The following is a 19,946-nucleotide window of genomic DNA, read 5'->3' as shown; positions in this document are numbered from 1 at the left end:
ATTGAAGTGAAAATATAACAAATGTAGCACTTACAGAAAGTTAAGATGAATATCCATTTTTCAATCCCCTCAATACGCTGAATGCTTCCTGTGACACTAATGAGAGAAATACGGAGTCAGAGAATCAATAAGGTTGGAAAAGACCTCAGAGATCATCAAGTCCAACCTATCACCCAACACCTCCTGGCTAACTAAACCATGGCTTCAAGTGCCACATCCAGTCCCTTTTTGAACACCTCCAGGGACAGGGACTCCACCACCTCCCTGGGCAGCACATTCCAATGGCCAATTACTCTTTCTGGGAAGCACTTTCTTCTCACCTTGAGCCTAAACCTCCCCTGGCACAGCTTGAGACTGTGTCCCCTTGTTCTGGTGCTGGTTGCCTGGGAGAAGAGACCAACCCCAACCTGTCCACAACCTGCCTTCAGGTAGTTGTAGAGAGCAATAAGATCTCCCCTAAGCCTGTTCTTCTGGCTAAGCAACCCCAGCTCCCTCAGTCTCCCCTCACAGGGCTGTGCTCCAGACCCCTCCCCAGCCTCGTTGCCCTTCTCTGGACACATTCAACTATCTCAATATCCTTCTTAAATTGAGGGGCCCAGAACTGGACACAGGACTCAAGGTGTGGCCTAACCAGTGCTGAGCACAGGGCACAATGACCTCCCTGCTCCTGCTGGCCACACTGTTCCTGATGCAAGCCAGGATACCATTGGCCTTCTTGGCCACCTGGGCCCACTGCTGGCTCATGTTCAGCCAGCTGTCAACCTACCCCCTCAGGTGCTGTCACTGAAATACCAGCAACCATTTGGGAGCTGATATTGGAATCTGGTCTCTCCTTTGCTCTGATTTTTAAAAAAAGAAATAAAAAAGTCTCAGTGCTTAACTGAAGTTGTGTCCCTGTACATGTTCGGAGTGTGTGGCTAGGTTGGCCACATCTTTTGGAGGCATCTTTCAAAATATCCTGTAGCTTTACTGATTTCTTGGAGTATGACTGTCTCCCTAGCACACACTGAACATGCAACAAAGAGGTCATCTTCCATGCAGGACACTTAATCATGCACAGTTCCCCAGTTACTGAGACCTTTCTATGCAATTTTCACTCCCACAGGTGTTCTGTGCAATGATTTAGAGAATGTTCAGCACCTTTTTGTTTTGCTTGTTTTAACAAGTGTTTATAAGAGCATCCATTGCTCCTTCCTATTGGAACATTAAATGAATGTGCATGGAATACACTGGAATTACCAAATGCCAAAGCAGGTTGGAAGTCATCTTGCTTCTGCTTTTGTATCTGGGCCGACAGATCCTAAGGCTTTGTTATTAATGCATATCCTTGTTAGGCCATCAGCAGGATTATGTTAGAAGTGGCTGTGTTTGTTCTTGCTTGCTGCTTCTATCTTATGTATATTCTGATGCCTTCTTTGAAGTAAAAAGAATGAATGTGTGCATGTGTTTTCATCATATGTATATTTTTAAGTATACAGCCTAGCTCAGGTCTCATATGAAGACAGTAATCACATAGATGTATGTTCAGCATGGAAGCTGACATATGCAACTAAGTGCTTCAACTGCAGTGTTTTTCTTCATCTCCAGTTAAGTGCAGGACATACTGATACAGATGTAACACATTTCATTTTGAATTACTATTGCTTACTCCTAGTTCTGGCCTCTTCGGGTATTGATTATGACATTAAGATTTGGTCACCACTGGAGGAATCCAGGATTTTTAACAGAAAACTTGCAGATGAGGTAAGAACCTTTCCTCCTTTTTCACAGTAATGTTGCATCTTTGGTGCCAGTTACTGATACTGATTTAACAGTTAATTGATGTTCAACAAATAAGCTCCAAGTAAAAAGCTGCCCTTGTTAACATCTGACTTTCCTATCACTGGCAGCACACAAAGGCACTTTCTATTTCAGTAACTCTCCTGAGGAGAGAGATGATGTGATGATGAGATGATATGATGTGATCTGGTATTATGCACATGAGAAATGTACAAGCAGTCAATACAGAAGGAAAACTGGGAGGAATTAAGAAATTAAGGTCATGCCTGTCTTTAAACAAGTTAGTTAACTGAAGGAAATACACTGGTATGTAGCAGAACAGGAACTGCAAAGATCAAGCCCATTAAATGTTCTGTGGCATAAGAGGGAGGTAGGTTAATACAGCAAATCAGGAAGTTCATACAACAAAGCAAACATTGCAAGCCCCATCAATTATCAAAATCTATCTGTGAGGTCATGTACCATATTGTTTTCATAGCCCCAAAGTAATAACCTTGTGTTTAGCAACTGGCCTATGATGATCACAGGCTGCATAATTGTATTGTAGTGATTTGCATAACATAATTCATTGAAATGTTAGATGTTCTTCTGTAAATAATACATTAGGGCAAGTCTGGGTGGTTTGAAGGCTTTTGTGGTGCAGTGTCCTGGACAGCAGGGATATGGGCTTTTTAATTGCTAGTTTTCTGAATTAGTGCTATACAGATCTTGAAGAGAAGCAGAAACCCACAGCCCTCAGCCACCACCTCCCCATCACGCTGATAGAAACCTCAAACCATACACTTGAGAGCTTTGAACCTTTTCCATTACTTTAGCAACAGTAACACAGAGTGAAGTGGTGCTTCCTTATGTATTGTATGGTAGCTTCAATCTCTTGTGTGTTTTGGAGCCTTTAGTGCTTAGAAATACTGCTAAACACAAACATGTGCTAAAAGCAATCATATTTTGTCTCTTCATTTTTAACAATAACAAATTTTAGCCTGGAGAAGAGGAGGCTCAGAGGAGACCTTCTTGCTCTCTACAACTCCCTGAAGGGAGGTTGTAGCCAGGTGGGGGTTGGTCTCTTCTCCCAGGCAACCAGCACCAGAACAAGAGGACACAGTCTCAAGCTGCACCAGGGGAGGTTTAGGCTAGATGTTAGGAAGAAGTTCTTCACAAGGAGAGAGATTGGCCACTGGAATGTGCTGCCCCAGGAGGTGGTGGAGTCACCATCCCTGGAGGTGTTTAGGAAGAGACTGTATGGGGTGCTTGGTGCCATGGTTTAGTTGATTAGATAATGTTGGGTGATAGGTTGGACTAGATGATCTCCAAGGTCTCTTCCAACCTGGTTTATTCTATTCTATTCTATTCTATTCTATGCTATTCTGTTCTGTTCTGTTCTGTTCTGTTCTATTCTATTCTATGCTATGCTATGCTATGCTATGCTATGCTATGCTATTCTGTTATTCTATTCTATTCTCAATTGTTTAGAGATGTAATTAATTTTTCTTTCATGAAAACTGTAGACCTTCCATAAAATTTGATGCCACCTGGTTTGCAATTTTACATCTTGTTTGGGTTTTAAGGTAATAATTATTGAAATCCCTATGTAGAGGGCAGGGGAGGTTTCCCATGTCAAGTTTTGCCTAAAGTAAGCATCTAAAATATCTAACCTGAATTTTCTATCAAAGGGAACGTGTCTAATGGCACATAGTGCTTGGGGAAAGTTTGGCACAGATATAGAGCTGTGTTTAAAATTAAGACAAGCCATGACCTTAATAAATAGGAAGAAACAGTAAGGATGGGAACAAATCTCTGAATAGAGAATAACCATCAGAAACAGGCTGTCTAAAGGGTGTTACTGATGGTGCACAGGAGAAATAGAAGGCAAAAGGCAAAAAAATAGGCACTCTGCTGTCAGCCTAGTTTGCTTCTTTTAGGGAGTGCTCAGCGATTCAAAGTGCCTGGTAAATAGATAAGAATGACATTTGGCAGGACATGCTCCTCACAGAGCAACAAGGCTTTTGAGGAGTCTCAGGGAGAAAAAATGAAATGCATTTTTTCCCTGCCTTGCAGCACCTGGTCTGGCAGAAAGGTCAGAATTTGTTACCACCTAAAGAAGCTTTGATGCCTAGTGATAACGAAAGAGAGATGCAGTGTGGGAGTAGGACTTAACAGCAAAGCAACCAGGATGGCAAGGAAATACCATGAGAGAGGAAGGAACCAAAAGGGCTAAAAATTCATTAGTGATTTTCTTTCTGTGAAACTAAGACAGTAGGAACTGGTTCTTTCAAGTCATTTGGGGGCAAGCTGTAGATCTGGTTAGGAGGAATTATGAAATTGAAGCATGTTACTCAACAGTGATAGAATAGAATAGAATAGAATAGTATAGAATAGGATAGGATAGGATAGGATAGGATAGGATAGGATAGGATAGGATAGGATAGGATAGGATAGAATAGAATAGAATAAACCAGGTTGGAAGAGACCTTGGAGATCATCAAGTCCAACCTATCATCCAACACTATCTAATCAACTAAACCATGGCACCAAGCACCCCATACAGTGTCTTCCTAAACACCTCCAGTGATGATGACTCTACCACCTGCCTAGGCAGCACATTCCCATGGCCAATCTCTTTTTCTGGGAAGAACTTCTTCCTAACATCCAGCCTAAACCTCCCCTGGCACAGCTTGAGACTGTGTCCTCTTGTTCTGGTGCTGGTTGCCTGGGTGAAGAGACCAACCCCCACCTGGCTACAACCTCCCTTCAGGTGGTTGTAGAGAGCAAGAAGGTCTCCTCTGAGCCTCCTCTTCTCCAGGCTAAAATTTGTTATTGTTAAAAATGAAGAGATAAAATATGATTGCTTTTAGCACATGTTTGTGTTTAGCAGTATTTCTAAACACTATTGTGTTCCTTCTTCACAAGTTTCAAGCAGCATGGAGGTAGGACTTTAGGGTGACATCATCTCTTTTCCTTCCCACATTCTTGGCCAGCACTGATGCCAGAACTTTGTTCTGTGCAACAGCTGCTGTCTCTAGCAGCACATTCTCTCATTGGTCCTCCTTACTCCTTGCAAAATCTCATTTCCAGAAGATTTTCTCCGTTGCTTGTCTCAATAGCCGCTATACTTATGTACAATAAGCTTACTGGAATATTCTTCAGAGAGACAATGAGATGTTTGTGGGCAGGAATCTTCTTACCACATACAATAAGTGTAACTGTATTTGATAGTCATCATTAAAATATTGTAATTTTGGGCTCTAGAAATTGTGTTTTATTTCCATAGGAACTTTGTATCTGCCACCCCACATTGATGCAGTACAGTGCTGTGTTTACTTCTGATGCTGTTTTTTCCCCTTCCCTGCCTCCAGGTTATAACACGGAATGAACTGATGTTGGAAGAGACCAGAAACACTATTACTGTGCCAGCTTCTTTTATGTTACGAATGCTGGCTTCCTTGAATCATATAAGAGCAGGTAAGAGACTTCTGAAGGGCTTGTCCACTGCATTGGCCTAAGAAATAGCAGAAAGATAGGGGAAACATCAAGAGCTTCATCTGTCTGTAGCTACACTTGGGGTTGGTGAGAAAATTCAAGGGTTGTTCAGTGATCTCTTAATAGAAGTACTAAGGAATTGTGTGTGTCCTGGTTTGAGGCCAGGCAGATCCTCTCTTGCCCCTGAGAGGAGCAAAAGAATGCCACTCATCACACAAATGGATTGTGAAGTGATGGAAAGTTTAAGGGGAAAGCAGGAAGTGTTGTACAGAAACTACAAGCACAGTGACAAAAGAATCCCAAAGCATACAGAGTCCCCTCCAGCACACCCAAAGGTCCCCAACCTTTCCCTTCTCCCCACCTGAGGGTATACCCAATACCTCCAGGGCTTTTTCTTCCCCCCCTTATTCTGCTAGGCTGGTCTCAGGCTGGCCAGGTCTGAGGCTGCCCCTCCCCCTTCTCCTCCTGGCATTTAGCCTAGCCAGGACTAAGAGCCCTTGAGATATTCCCCCAGTGTTACCTGATAGGGAGCGTCTCTCATAGGAGCAGAAAAGGAAGAAAGAGGAAGGGAAAGACTTTGCAGCTGGATATTATGGGTATGAAATACACAGCTTCCTGTGTCCACCTCCTGGGCTGCACCCTCAGGACACTGGAGGTGTAGCTGTGTGGCAGCAACAGGAGGCACCCAGCCTGAGCTGCCACAGTGTGAAGCTTGCAGCATTTCTGCAGCCATGGCTGTTGTTTTAATGGTGGAGTTCTTCTGGGCCTTTTTTCCCCCCTCAAAACAAAAGGCAAGAAAAGAGCAAAATGTATTTTCAGATGTTACCATACCCTCCACCCTGGAAGAGATGATGTGTGATGTAGTACTACTTAGATGTCCAGAAATATTCTCTTTAGTAAGGAATGATCTTTAATGTGAGTGCTGTGCAATGGAAAAGCTATTGGGGATGACTGGAATGAGTTGCAAGGAAAACCAACTGTCTTTGTGGGCTTGCAGCTGTCTAGGGACAAAAGAGGGTGTGGGAGACATTAGTGTTGCTGCTGGCAGCTGCTCCTGGGGCAGCAACAGGGCAGTTGCCATGGGTCTAAAACTGGTGATGGGTTGCATGGGTTGAATCATCACTGGAAACCTGTGTTCCTGGATGTTGGTGCTGAAGAAGCTGAATGCAGTGGGTTGATACTGAAGATGTAGGACAATAGGGAGACATCACACTGGGTAGGAAGCAAGAAGATGAAGTTCTGAGAGGCTGGTATGACATATGGGGTGGAAGTCTTAACAGAAGGTGAAAGTGACTGTAGTTATTTAATACAGGGACTCTGGCACTGGCTGAGCAGAGCAGTGGGCTTACAGTGATGAGGTACGAAGGAAGCTCTGCCTGGCAGCAGCTGCTGTTCCTTTCATCTCTTGCTGATCTGTGAGAGTGGGGAAGATGCCACTGTATCCAGCCCAGTGGTATGCCTCAGCACTGCTGGAACTGAATATATTGGTTTAGGTTTTTCTTCATCCAAAGAACTGCCCAGCAACAGTTTCAGCAAAAATCTGTCTTGTGGCTGGTGCCTGTTTGAGTGATAGATCTTGAGCCAATTGTGTTTCCTCACACATTTCTGCATTTGTCTTTCTCTAAACACGTACATCAAGAGGTACATTTTCTGATGTGCACACTAACAGACAGTGATTCCCCAGTTTTCTGGAGCACACAAATGCTATTTGTATAGTATTTCTGGAGCATACAGATGCTGATACTGCAGCTATTCCAGTTTGAGCTCCCCAGAACAGTCTTCCAATCCCTTGAATTCACCATCTCTTTAATATTATGTTTGCATTCATCTTTCCTGTGCTGACAGCTTGTCAGCAGCTACAAGGTTTCTCCTTTTGTACACAAATTTTGCTTTTATGCCTGGAAATCCTTTACAGCTTTTCTTCTATTCTCTTTTCTTGTGGTAACATTTCTGCTGTCAGTCCACACAGACTTCTTCTGTATAACCTACAGCCACTGTGTTGTTTAATAGCCCAGGGAGATAGTATGCTATAAGTATCTACCAAAGCCTGACAGCTTTAGAAGTTGTCTTTACTGGATCTCTGTGTCTTGCAGACCGATTGGAAGGTGACAGATCAGAGGGATCTGGTCAGGAAAACGAGAATGAAGATGAAGAGTAACTGGCAGTTGTGTGCAAGCACCTAGACCTCGATGGAATTTGTATAAGACATTAATTCTATTTTTCCTTACAGAGCTTTAGTGCAATTCGAAGGTATTGCTTTTGGATAACCTAACCTTTTGTTTTTGGATGACTGTGTGCATGACTTTGGGAGAGTGTGCAAGTAAAACAAGCAAAAATGTTTTTAAAATGTTTTGCCATGTATGAGGGGTGCTAGAAGATGCAAAGTGCAATATTTTCCTTAACCTGCAAATGTGGGAGCTTGGATCAATGTTTTCAAGTAACTTTCATTCTAGTACAAACGTTGGTTCAGATAAATTTCTATACCTGCTGTTTGCATGTTTGTTGCTTTCTAATTAAAAGATTTGTTTGGTTTAAGTAGTTCTGTGGGTTTTTTTCCTTCATGCAACCACTGATTTTTTCACCTTGCCACTACAACCCCATTGCTGCCTTCATTTGCATCCTTTGTTTGTGAAGGGATGAATACAACTGTGTGTTAGGATGAGCGCCGGGATTTTCTGGGGCTTTGACAAGCCACACAGAATCACTAAGGTTGGAAGAGACCTCAAAGACACCTCTTGGCTCTTGCATTTCCATGGGTATAAGCCACACATACACAAGCAAAATTGTCTCTCCACCAGGCTTGCTGTAATGGCACTTCACATTCTCCATGCCTGAATCCGTGGTTCTGGTGAACTGGTTGTGTTTCACTAACAGATCCCTGAGTTCTTTGCAGTAACAGCAGATACAGCTTCCATTTCCAATGGCTTTAGAATAGAGAAAGTGCAGTGCAAAGCAATGTGAATGTGAAGATCCCTGTACTTCCTAGGTATAACTATTTGGGGGAAAGGGCAGCTCAGCCCATGTAACAGGCTCTCTGCTCCCTCTGTACATTTTTGATGGCAGTGGGGACGAGGAAGTGAAGGAGGGAAAACAGAGCAGGGAAAAGTGTGGCTTTGCTCAAAGACTTCTTGCCAGGGATGGCAGATGCTGAGAGACTCCATTGTGAGTTACAGAATGCTGGGAAGAATTCTAAATCAGCTGGATGAGGGTACAGGATAATGATAACTGTTATCATTAAAGGATACATTCATCACACAGTCCTCACAAATTTTGCTTACATCAGCAAAAATAATTGCCTGCACCAAGGTCTAAATAACATTGTGACAACACCCTGGTATCCTGATGCGTGATGCAGACAGGCTGAAAGGACTCGGGGAAGGGATATGAATCACAAAAGCAGAGTGAGATGGGCAAAACAGAATTATTTGAGGAGAGGAGAGATTTGTGAGGAACGAGGAATAGGAATTGCATGGAACTCAGCTGGCAGTCAAAACAAGACACGTGGGCAAGGGAAGAGTAACGTGAGGGGAGAGGAAAATGGGAGAAGATGGGCTTGGGTGGTAGCTTTTCCCAAAACAGCAGAAGATAAGAAATTACAGAGGTAATAGAAGCTTTGTGAGTGATCCAGTGAAGTGAATTTAGGAAAGGAGAAAATAACTGGGTGGGAGAGAAGGCTTTGGAGATGGAGGCTGCTGAGAATGGAAGATGAGCGTTGTCAAGAGTGAAAACTGTACACCGAGAGAAGTTACAACCTCCGACAGAGGCTGGAGATCTGGTAAGCATTTGGTATCCACTGTGGTGGAGGGAGAGGAAGAGAATGCAAGGCAGGTTGTTGGAGTATGGAGTGAGTGTAATGGCCAACAGGGGTATTGCTTTCTTTTTTTCCCTGGTGACACAAGGAGAAATACTAAGCAGTCTTGAGTCCTGTGTCCAGCTCTGGGCCCCTCAATTTAAGAAGGACATTGAGACACTTGAACATGTCCAGAGAAGGGCAACAAGGCTGGGGAGAGGTCTGGAGCACAGCCCTGTGAGGAGAGGCTGAGGGAGCTGGGGTTGCTTAGCCTGGAGAAGAGGAGGCTCAGGGGAGACCTTCTTGCTCTCTACAACTCCCTGAAGGGAGGTTGTAGGCAGGTGGGAGTTGGTCTCTTCTCCCAGGCAACCAGCAGCAGAACAAGAGGCCACAGTCTCAAGCTGTGCCAGGGGAGATTTAGGCTGGATGTTAGGAAGAAATTCTTCCCAGAAAGATTGGCCATGGGAATGTGCTGCCCAGGGAGGTGGTGGAGTCACCATCCCTGGAGGTGTTTAAGAGGAGGCTAGATGAGGCACTTGGTGCCATGGTTTAGTTGATGAGATGGTGTTGGGTGATAGGTTGGACTGGATGATCTCCAAGGTCTTTTCCAACCTGGTTAATTCTGTATTCTGTAATTGTGGGTACTGATTAAAAGGAGGGTTAAGCCTCAAGGGCAAAAGTGTAATGGTTGGAAGATTAAGTTTTATAATTCTTTTCAGTTGTCACTATCCATAGTGTCTGAGTTGGTTATTTTCATAAACATTTAGCTGCCAGGCTGTCTTGATTCCTGGAACCATGCAATAGGAGCTGTTGTCAGGAGCAGGAGGGGTGTTGGTAATTCTAGAGTTTATAGCAGAAAAAAATCACGGAGCATGTTGTTCAAATGGAAGTGAAAAAATAAACAACCCACAATCCAAGCCCTCATGTTTTCAGACACAACTCTTGTGAGTCAAGCCCGATTTCAGACTTGGGGCTTTGAGGTGGGTGATGCTGCAGGAGCTCCCTCTAGTGCCACCATTCGTGCTGCACTGGTGGAAGCACGCATCCTGTGTGCAGAAACGAACATGGGAATGTGTACCCCACGCTAACAGCGATGCAAGAGTGGAGCTGATCATTCCCCTTTTCAAGTAAGCCAATGAAAAGACCAACAAGCAACAGTCTATAATGCTCCTGGCAAAAATCGAATGACCAGTTGATTTAGCTGGCTGCTAAAACATAGCCAAACCTTCCAGTTTCTAATTACAATAATAGCACAAATTTGATAGATGGGACAGAGAGTGAGACTTTGGGGAGGACCTTATTTTCCCTCTTTGCACACTGCTTGAGCTTATATGCTCAAGCTGATCTTTGTCCCACGGCAGCTTGCTGTCAATGTGTACATTGCAGGAAGAGCACTTGTGAAAAGTAAGAGTTCAGATGTCATTGAACTCAGTTCTATGAAGGACATTTCTTAAGACCATTGCAAAGATCACAGGCAACTTTTTTAATGTGTTGATACAATTCCTGGTATATAATCTGGTGTCTCAAAGCCTGGGCAGATGGTTGCTGTAGGAAGCAATCTGTTGTTTAAATGCCAAAGATGTTCAAACCACTGTCTGCTGAAGTTCTAGTTCTCCATGCCTTCCTCTGGTGGAGGTAGGACAAGGTTCATGCAACATCCTGAGTCATCTTTATTCTGAAATACAGCTTGAATAAAACGTTGTCCTAAACCATTGTGCATGTCCTAAGCTATTTAGAACAACCCAGAGGATGTTTCTGAGGAAGAATAAAATAGAATAGAATTAACCAGGTTGGAAGAGACCTTCGAGATCATCGTGTCCAACCTATCATCCAACACCACCTAATCAGCTAAACCATGGCACCAAGCATCCTGTCAAGCCTCGCCCTGAACACCCCCAGCGACGGCGACCCCACCACCTCCCCAGGCAGCCCATTCCAGTGGGCAATCACTCTCTCTGAGTAAAACTTCCTCCTAACCTCCAGCCTAAACCTCCCCTGACGCAGCCTGAGACTGTGTCCTCTTGTTCTGGTACTGGTTGCCTGGTAGAAGAGACCAACCTCCGCCTCACCACAACCTCCCTTCAGGTAGTTGTAGACAGCAATAAGGTCACCCCTGAGTCTCCTCCTCTCCAGGCTAAGCAACCCCAGCTCCCTCAGCCTCTCCTCACAGGGCTGTGTTCCAAGCCCCTCACCAACCTTGTTGCCCTTTTCTGGACATGCTCCAGCAAGTCAAACTCCTTCCTAAACTGAGGGGCCCAGAACTGGACACAGGACTCGAGGTGTGGCCTAACCAGTGCAGTGTACAGGGGCAGAATGACCTCCCTGCTCCTGCTGGCCACACTGTTCCTGATGCAGGCCAGGATGCCATTGGCCCTCCTGGCTGCCTGGGCGCACTGCAGGCTCATGTTCAGTCTACCATCAAATTAGAGAAGTAATTAAATTAGAGAAGTGAATGTGTAATACAGGTTTCCCTGCATTTGCACAACCAAAATAGCTATCATTGAAGTGTGTTCTGTGCAAGGGATGGGAGAATATGTTCTGAGATGCTGCTTGGAAAGCTGAGTGCTCATGTCCACAAAGTAGTTTTTTTTTATGGACAGGTAGTTCTGAGCCAGGTTTGGTATCTGAGGCTCTGGCCTATTGCAAAGGCCATTAACAATTCTTGGGAATTCTTTGTGCTGCACAGTTTCATGGGCCAGGCCTGACAACACTTTTGAAAATGATGTACCAATCGGTACTGGTTAGGCCAAGTGATGGAGCAGAATATCCTGGCGGCAACAACTGCGCACCTGAAGGATGGCCAAGGGCTCAGGTCCAGCCAGCATGGATTTAGGAAGGGCAGGTCCTGCCTCTCCAACCTGATCTCCTTCTATGATCAGGTGACTGCCTGGTGGATGTGGGGAGGCTGTGGATGTGGTCTGCCTGGACTTCAGCAAGGCCTTTGACACCATCCCTCACAGTAAACTGCTGGCCAAGCTGTCAGCTCATGGCTTGGACAGCAACACTCTGTGCTGGGTTAGGAACTGGCTGGAGGCTGAGCCCAGAGAGTAGTGGTGAATGGTGCCACAGCCAGCTGGCAGCCAGGCACCAGTGGCGTCCCCCAGGGATCAGTGCTGGGCCCCATCCTCTTTAACATCTTCACTGATGATCTGGATGAGGGGGTTGAGTCAGTCATCAGTAAATTAGCAGATGACACCAAGCTGGGAGCAGATGTTGGTCAGTTAGAGGGTAGAAGGGCTCTGCAGAGGGACCTCGACCGACTGGACAGATGGGCAGAGTCCAACAGGATGACATTCAACAAGTCCAAGTGCCAGGTGCTGCACTTTGGCCACAGCAACCCCATGCAGAGCTACAGGCTGGGGTCAGAGTGGCTGAGAGCTCCCAAACAGAGAGGGACCTGGGGGTGCTGATTGACAGCCACCTAAACATGAGCCAGCAGTGTGCCCAGGTGGCCAAGAAGGCCAATGGCATCCTGGCCTGCATTAGGAATAGTGTGGCCAGCAGGAGCAGGGAGGTCATTGTGCCCTGTGCTCTGCATTGGTTAGGCCACACCTTGAGTCCTGTGTCCAGTTCTGGGCCCCTCAGTTTAAGAAGGACATCGAGACACTTGAAGGTGTCCAGAGAAGGGCAACAAGGCTGGGGAGAGGCCTTGAGCACAGCCCTGTGAGGAGAGGCTGAGGGAGCTGGGGTTGTTTAGCCTGGAGAAGAGGAGGCTCAGGGGAGACCTCATTGCCCTCTACAACTACCTGAAAGGTGGTTGTAGCCAGGAAGGGGTTGGTCTCTTCTCCCAGGCAACCAGCACCAGAACAAGGGGACACAGTCTCAAGCTGCGCCAGGGGAGGTTTAGACTCGAGGTGAGGAGAAAGTTCTTCACTGAGCGAGTCGTTCGTCATTGGGATGTGCTGCCCAGGGAGGTGGTGGAGTCACCGTCCCTGGAGGTGTTCAAGAGGGGATTGGATGTGGCACTTGGTGCCATGGTCTAATCATGAGGTCTACCAAGACAGGTTGGACTCGATGATCCTCGAGGTCTCTTCCAACCTTAGTCATACTGTGATCCTGTAAAACCCATGTACCTTCTGGTCCACAATCAATCCCCTGCAAGAGGCCAGCTCTCAAAGCCACAGCTGAAGTACAGGAAATAACATAGAAGGCAGCTGTGAAGTCATCTGCCCTGCCTAAAAAGAGATTGATACAGGCTTTGAAATGTGAGGTTGCATCACTTTAAAGCTATTTTCATGCATTATAACATGTCCAGATGCCTTTATCTGTGTATGCATCCAGTTTGTCTCAGTGATACTCTCTGTTGTTGAATCTGAGTTCATTGTAGGGTCACAGGCATTTATTTTCCTTAGTTTTAAATGCTCCTTTTATTTGCAATGGCTTGTTCTTTAGATGAAAGGGTACCACCTACCTTTCAGTGCCTTTAAGTATAGTTTCCTTTTTGCTGGTAGTTCAAAGTAGAATCCAAGCCCAGCTACTGCTTCTAAAACTACTAACAAGCATGACCAGGTGTTTGGATTGGGAAGAACAGCCACACTCTACTCTTAAAGCAAGCTTCTGATGGTGACTTCCCATATTACCCTGCTTCTGCTTTTCTGCAGAAGGACATAATCCATGGGATCTGACACTATCCAAGTCAGAACTGATGTCTGCTAATTTAGGAAGGGCTCAATTTAGTCAAAAACTCTCTAAACAGACTTTATTAATGGGCTGTGTTACTAACTGGAAAACAAATCCCAGGAGATCTGCAGCTCTTCTCGAGCAGCACCATAGACCTTCTCCATCCCCCCTAGGATGACAATGCTCAGACCCCATTTCCAGTATTTTCTCCTTTCTCTTTAACCCCATACAATCTGGCCACTTCTAGCTACCATATTTAGTACTGGTGAGTACTAAGAAGAAGAAGACTTTTCCTTAGCTGAGAACTGCCTTTGCTCAGCCTGTGAGGCAACCCAAAGGCAAATGCTCAGTTATTCTAGCTCCTTTATCCCTGGTAGACTCGTGCATGCACCTCAGGTATGCTCATCTCCATGCTTTATTGTTTTCCTCTCATGATAAGCTGATGTCCCTTCTGAATCCAGCATAAGTGCACCTTCACCTCTGTTTATACTGGCCATCCCACTCTACTAATCTGGCACAGCTATGGCAATGCCACGACCCCATGACAAAGGGTTCTGGTCCTACTCTGCACCTTTGAAGCCAGCTACTGTAGACCCAGGTCTTCTAGTAATTACCTGGCTGCTTTGAACTGAATACAACTGCTTCATGTTCTATAATTAGCCCAATGATTGTTAACTGGCTGTTTTGTTATTCAGTTTTCACTTGTTTCCAGGGATAGATACACCAAGAAAGATTCACCTGTGCTGAGACTCTGATGTTCCTTACCTGTTTTACACATAACATTTCTTGCATATCTAAGTTTCATTTTTGCATTGGATGCCCATGCATGTCTGAAGGAATCTTACTAAAATCAAGGTAGACTAAAAATGAACCTGTAATTGTTAAGCCATCTAAAGGAACAGCAGCTTATTCAAGGTACTTTGAATGGTGAGTTGAATGTCACACCTTCAAAGGTGATTGTGAGAGACTAAATCTCGTCTCTCTTGATGTGCATCAACAAAGACAAAATCACCTTTGCTGCTTGCCCAGACAACAGCTGATGTGCATTGGGCAGATGCCACTGGATAAGGACTCTCTGGAATGTGCACAGAGAGGATCATCTCTATCCATCAGCTACCCTGGGAAGGGAGGATGGGGAAAAGGACAATGGATTCACCACCTGGACACATACCTAAAAACTGTATAAAAGACCTGAGCAACTACTGGCTCAGAAGAAGGAAATGACCTGGGCAATGCCACTCTGAAGAAAAATGAAGACAATACCAGGAGAGAATGGATTGGAATGGAATGGAATGGAGTGGAATGGAGTGGAATAGAATGGAATAGAATAGAATAGAATAGAATAGAATAGAGTAGAGTAGAGTAGAGTAGAGTAGAGTAGAATAGAATAGAATAGAATAGAATTAACCTGGTTGGAAAAAACCTTCAAGATCATCGAGTCCAACCTATCACCCAACACCATCTAACCAACTAAACCATGGCACCAAGTGCCTCATCCAGGCTCTTCCTAAACACCTCCAGTGATGGTGACTCCACCACCTCCCTGGGCAGCACAGTCCAATGGCCAATCTCTCTTTCTGTGAAGAACTTCTTCCTAACATCCAGCCTGAGCCTCCGGATACAGAAGAAAAGACATCACCATGTAGGAGAAAAGACATCACCATGTAGCCTGGAGGCAGCAGACCAGGAGGAACCCTCTCTCTGTGTCCTAAGTTCTGCCTGCTGCAACTCATGGAGCTGAAGAGGCTGCTCAGAGAGGGGCTTGAACTTTGGGATCTCTCCCTCCCCTCCTCCAGCAGAAGATAGCACAGCCAACAAGGATGACCTCTCCTCCACACCAAAGCGGCAGCAGCCTTCCTCCACAGACCCAAACTGTCTTGGGGCATGAGGGGTGTGGTAATATAATTCCTTTCCACTTCTCTCTCCCTCTTCTCCCTCTCTCTCTCTTTTTTTTCCCCTCTCTCTCTCTCCCTTCTTCTATTCCATCCACTTTATTCTGTTAGTCAGTGGCCTCGAGGGCTGTTGATATTTTGGCCTCGTTTGTGCCTCTAATTCCATAACACAGAACATTCAAAAGAGCTGAGGCTCTTACGCTCCTGGACCGAGACAGTGATAGGCTGTATTTGCATTCATCAGAATGGGATGGCTATTTGGTAGCAGGTGCAAGATGCAGTAGGTGCTCTCACTTAGTTCTGGCTGACTCAGTGTTGTCATGGGGTTCATTCTAGCTCCGAGAGCATATCATGCCGATTCAGCGCCTGTGGAACAGGTGTCTGGGACTGCCCTCTGTCTCATATCATGAGCATTCAAAGAGAATGCTTTAAAATAAGGTGTGCTTATTTTGTCTGGGCTTGTACAGAGCAGGAGAGGTTTCTGTATATCTTTCAGTCAGTCAGTCAAAGTTAGGTGCTGTGATAAAACCATTTGACTTGGAAATCGGTTGCACTACAGCAGCCTTACAGGCTCAGGAATGTCAAACAAATTACTAACTATAAAATTATCTTCATTTTTTTCTGAAGTGAGGACTTTTTCCTTTGCAAAAATTAATTGTAGTGTGTCTCTGTACTGACACTGTAGGTGCATTGCAGGGGATGGCCCTCCCTCTAGCAGGAGCTATGGCTCAGTACCAGTGCAGGGAGACATCCAGAGCTACTCATCGCCTCCATCAACACGCCTTCACTGTGGCAGAAGCAACCCCCAGCCTCTTGCCCCTTCACAACCATGCTACATGTGCCTACTCAGGGTATGGGGGTGTGTCTCAGTCCAGAGAGGGAAAGAGGCTCAGCTCTTTTGAATGTTCCCATGTTATGAAATTAGAGGCACAAACGAGGCCAAAATGTCAACAGCTAGGCTATTGATTAACAGAATAACAGAGGGAGGAAGAGAGAGAGAGAGAGGGAAGAAATAGAAACAGGGAGAAGGGGGAAAAAGCAGGAAAGGGATTACATTACCACAACCCTCATCCCCCAAGACAGTATGAGTCTGTGGAGGAAGGCTGCTGCAGCTTTGGAAGGGAGGAGATGTTGGGTCTGTGAAGAAAGGCTATTGCAGCTTTGGCATCCAGGAGATGTCCTTGTCAGCCGTGCTGTCCTCTGAGCAGCCTCTTCAGCTCCATGAGCTGCAGCAGGCAGAACTTAGGACACAGAGAGAGGGCTCCTCTTGGTCTGCTTCTTCCAGGCTACATGGTGATGTCTCTGTCATTTTTGTCTCCTGGTATTCTCTCCATTTTTCTTCAGAGCAGCACTGCCCCAGGCTTTTCCTTCTCTGTTGTTTTCCTTCTCAGTGGCATTGGCCAGGTCTTTTCCTTCTGTGTTTTCTTTCTACTGTTTTCCTTCTCCTGTGTTTTCCTTCTCCTGAGCCAGTAGTTGCTCAGATCTTTTATACAGTTTTTAGGTGTGTATATTCCAGAGAGTATCTATTGGCCTCTGCCCATTGCCAGGACAGCTGCATCCTGGTGAGCAATCCTTATCTATGCACCTTCCCGAGAGCCCTTCCAGTGGCTCTGCCCAATGCCCATCAGCTATGTCTGGGCAAGCAGCAAAGGTGATTTTGTCTTTGTTGAGACACGTCAAGAGAGATAAGATTTAGTCTCTCAGAGGGTGTCACCAGTGGGGCCAGTTGTGCACTTTCCCCCACCATGCTGAAGAACCACGTGATTGCTCAGAAATTCAGCTTCTTTTGCACCACATGAATTTCACATTGCTGCAGTGAATAGGCTTGCTAGCAGTCTGGAGGGTCTACATTTGGTCTGGTATGTGCTCTTACAGAGAACAGTTGGGCAAAAGAAATAAAGGAGAAACTGGATGAACGTTATTTAATTTGAGACAATATTTTTCTCATCCCTCTTCTCACAGTCTCCCTCACCTTGGTTAGCTGGCTACCTATCAAGCGGTTTGGTGTAGGTACCAAGATGTGAGACAGGGAGCCCAAGATGCAGGGGGTAGCTCTACCCCTGGCCCTTTGGACCGTCCATGGCCAGGCAGAAAGCAGGCACGAGGTGCTGGAGAAGAAAGCTCTCCACTTCCTCCACACAGAAAGCAAACAGAGCATCTGGAAGAGAACAATGTGAAGAGAAATGAAAAGCTGAATTAAAAAAAAGTCAATGCAGCAATCACTTCTGATTCACTGAAAGATTTCCAATAACCAGAGGCATGCCAGAAGTGTCGCAGAGCTGCAAGAAACACTCCAGTGCCACCTGCACGCGCTCTGGCAGGGGGTATACCGCATTAAAAGTGAGTGTCAGATTAATATGGCTTCCTGCGTGGTTCTGTAACAGCTGTATGACAGCGCTACAAGAAAGCTGTAGTGGTTTGAGCCTTAGCTGGGAGTCAAAAGCCCAGATGGGGGAAAGGCTGAGAATCTCTCCCCCACTGCCCCCTCCTCCCCCCAAACAGAGAGGGGGAAAAAAAGGGTAAGGAGCAAATCCACTAAACAATAATCTGGAGTCGGCTTGGGAGTAGAGAGGTGAAGAATTTTCTTTAAACTATATATATATATAACAATAACAGGAAAGGTTCACAAGGGCAAGGAACAAGGATGGATGGGAGGGGGACAAGAAAGAATAATACAAAACCAGTCTCTCTCTGAGGAGGTGCAGAGGCAGCAGGGAGAAGGATCAGGTCTGGCCACGTGGCTGAGGAGCAGGAGGGCAGCTGCAGTAGCTCTCATCCAGCAGAGGCAGGAGCCAAAAGGAGCGCCAACAGCTATGATGTCCTGCTTTTGATACCCTAGCTGGGCAGGGAGCGGGGAGTGGAACAGACTCAGCTCCCCAGGGGAAAACGCCCTGCAGGGAGAGTAAAGTACCTGCAAGCCCTCCACACTGCTTTGTTTTTTGTTTTCAGAAAAGGGCATTAACCCACCACAAAAGCTTTTTTTTAGCTGCAGAGGTGCAGGAAAATAAACTCTGCTGTGCTACAAGATCCAGAAGAGGAAAAGGCTCCTTTCCTATGAGAAGGTAGCTGGCATCTCAGGGAAACTACAGGTTGAAAAACGTGCAGTGTGCACTAGAATATATTACTGAAGAAAGAGTAGAGAGGAGAGTGAGGCTAGGAATCTCTGGCACTGGAACCTAGGATTTGTCCCCACCAGGGTTTTGAAGCTAAGTTTGTTGATGACCAGAGAGCCAACAGAATATGCTCAGGCAACACATGGTTATCCAGGTCCAAGGCTGTCATCTTCTGACAGTGCTCCAGAATCACACAAAATGACGATCTATGTGTGGTGACGTTGATGTTAGCTTGAATACACCTTTGCCTCGAAATGATGGATCCAGTTTACAAAGACAGACAGCAGTGTCAGAATTCCCCTTCAACAGATGGAAAAATTGGCCATGAAGGAGGGAGGATACAAATTTCTTCACAAACCCTAACAGGCTAGTAATAAATCCTGAAATTATTTAAGACTCCTGAGGTGCATCCCCTTACACCAGCCTTAAAGAACATCTTAAAGGACAGGAAGTCAACCTTTTTGATCACAGCCCTTTGCCTTGGCAACTTCAGATTCTCTTTTGAAGCAAGAGAGGGAATGGATTTCTTGGTAAACCATCAGTGGCATTGTTGCTGTATAGATCCACATGATAATAAACCTGAGTGCTCCTAGGGCTCTATCTCAATACAGTAAATGTAAAGAGGCTGGTACAAAACTGCAGTTACTTGTGATTGATATGGCAGTGGTGACTCTGCATGTGGCTGGTTTGTGCAGGTATGACCTGAGCTCTTCAGTCGCTTCACATGTTACCATAAAGACTACAAAATGTATCTTCCACTTACAACTAGTCTGTTAGTAATTTAGCTGTAGCCTGACAGAAGCGGAGCTGCCGAAGGATCGGCATCTGACAGTCTGCCCCTGGGTTGCCATGGTAACTACCTAGAATGGGATGTGCTTAAGAAAAAACACAGTTCTGGGCTAAATTCTGGGCTGGCAGGCAGCAGATGGATGGCATTCAGCTGCCTCAGGGGGTGGTACTCCACAGCCAGACACAGACTCAGAAATCTCCCTGGGGAGCTGAGTTGGCAGTGGGGAGGTTCTGTAGTGGGGAAGCAGAGAGGAGATCCAGTTGCAAGCAAAACTTCAGTTTGAAACATTAATTTGTTCCTAGATTTGCTCACTGAGCCACGAAACATGCAAGGTTTGATGAATTCTTGCATAACCTAAGCCCACCTGAAAGCCCCATGGATTGCCCAAGCCCAGGACATAGCATTCCCACAGCTCGTTCTCAGGAGCAGCCAGCTGAGACAGGTAGGACTTCCTGTTTCACTGGGAAGTGAAGCTATTTGGCAGC

At 45.7% G+C, this 19,946-nt stretch overlaps 1 protein-coding gene across 1 annotated transcript in view; it reads left to right on the top strand.

Annotated features, from left to right (window-relative positions):
* DCAF6 (DDB1 and CUL4 associated factor 6) overlaps window positions 1-7,785 on the top strand; it is a 122,938-nt gene extending 115,153 nt beyond the window's left edge. Inside the window, exons 20-22 of the mRNA XM_054165874.1 lie at window positions 1,655-1,743; window positions 5,133-5,238; window positions 7,350-7,785. Of these exons, the coding sequence (XP_054021849.1) occupies window positions 1,655-1,743; window positions 5,133-5,238; window positions 7,350-7,414 (260 nt within the window). The 3' untranslated portion in view covers window positions 7,415-7,785. The remainder of the gene's footprint in view (window positions 1-1,654; window positions 1,744-5,132; window positions 5,239-7,349) is intronic.
* Window positions 7,786-19,946: the final 12,161 nt, after the last annotated feature.

Source organism: Dryobates pubescens, chromosome 12, assembly GCF_014839835.1.
Source record: "Dryobates pubescens isolate bDryPub1 chromosome 12, bDryPub1.pri, whole genome shotgun sequence".
Taxonomy (NCBI): domain Eukaryota; kingdom Metazoa; phylum Chordata; class Aves; order Piciformes; family Picidae; genus Dryobates; species Dryobates pubescens.
The sequence above is the reverse complement of the archived record's forward strand: the minus strand, read 5'-3'. Positions and strand labels throughout refer to the sequence as shown.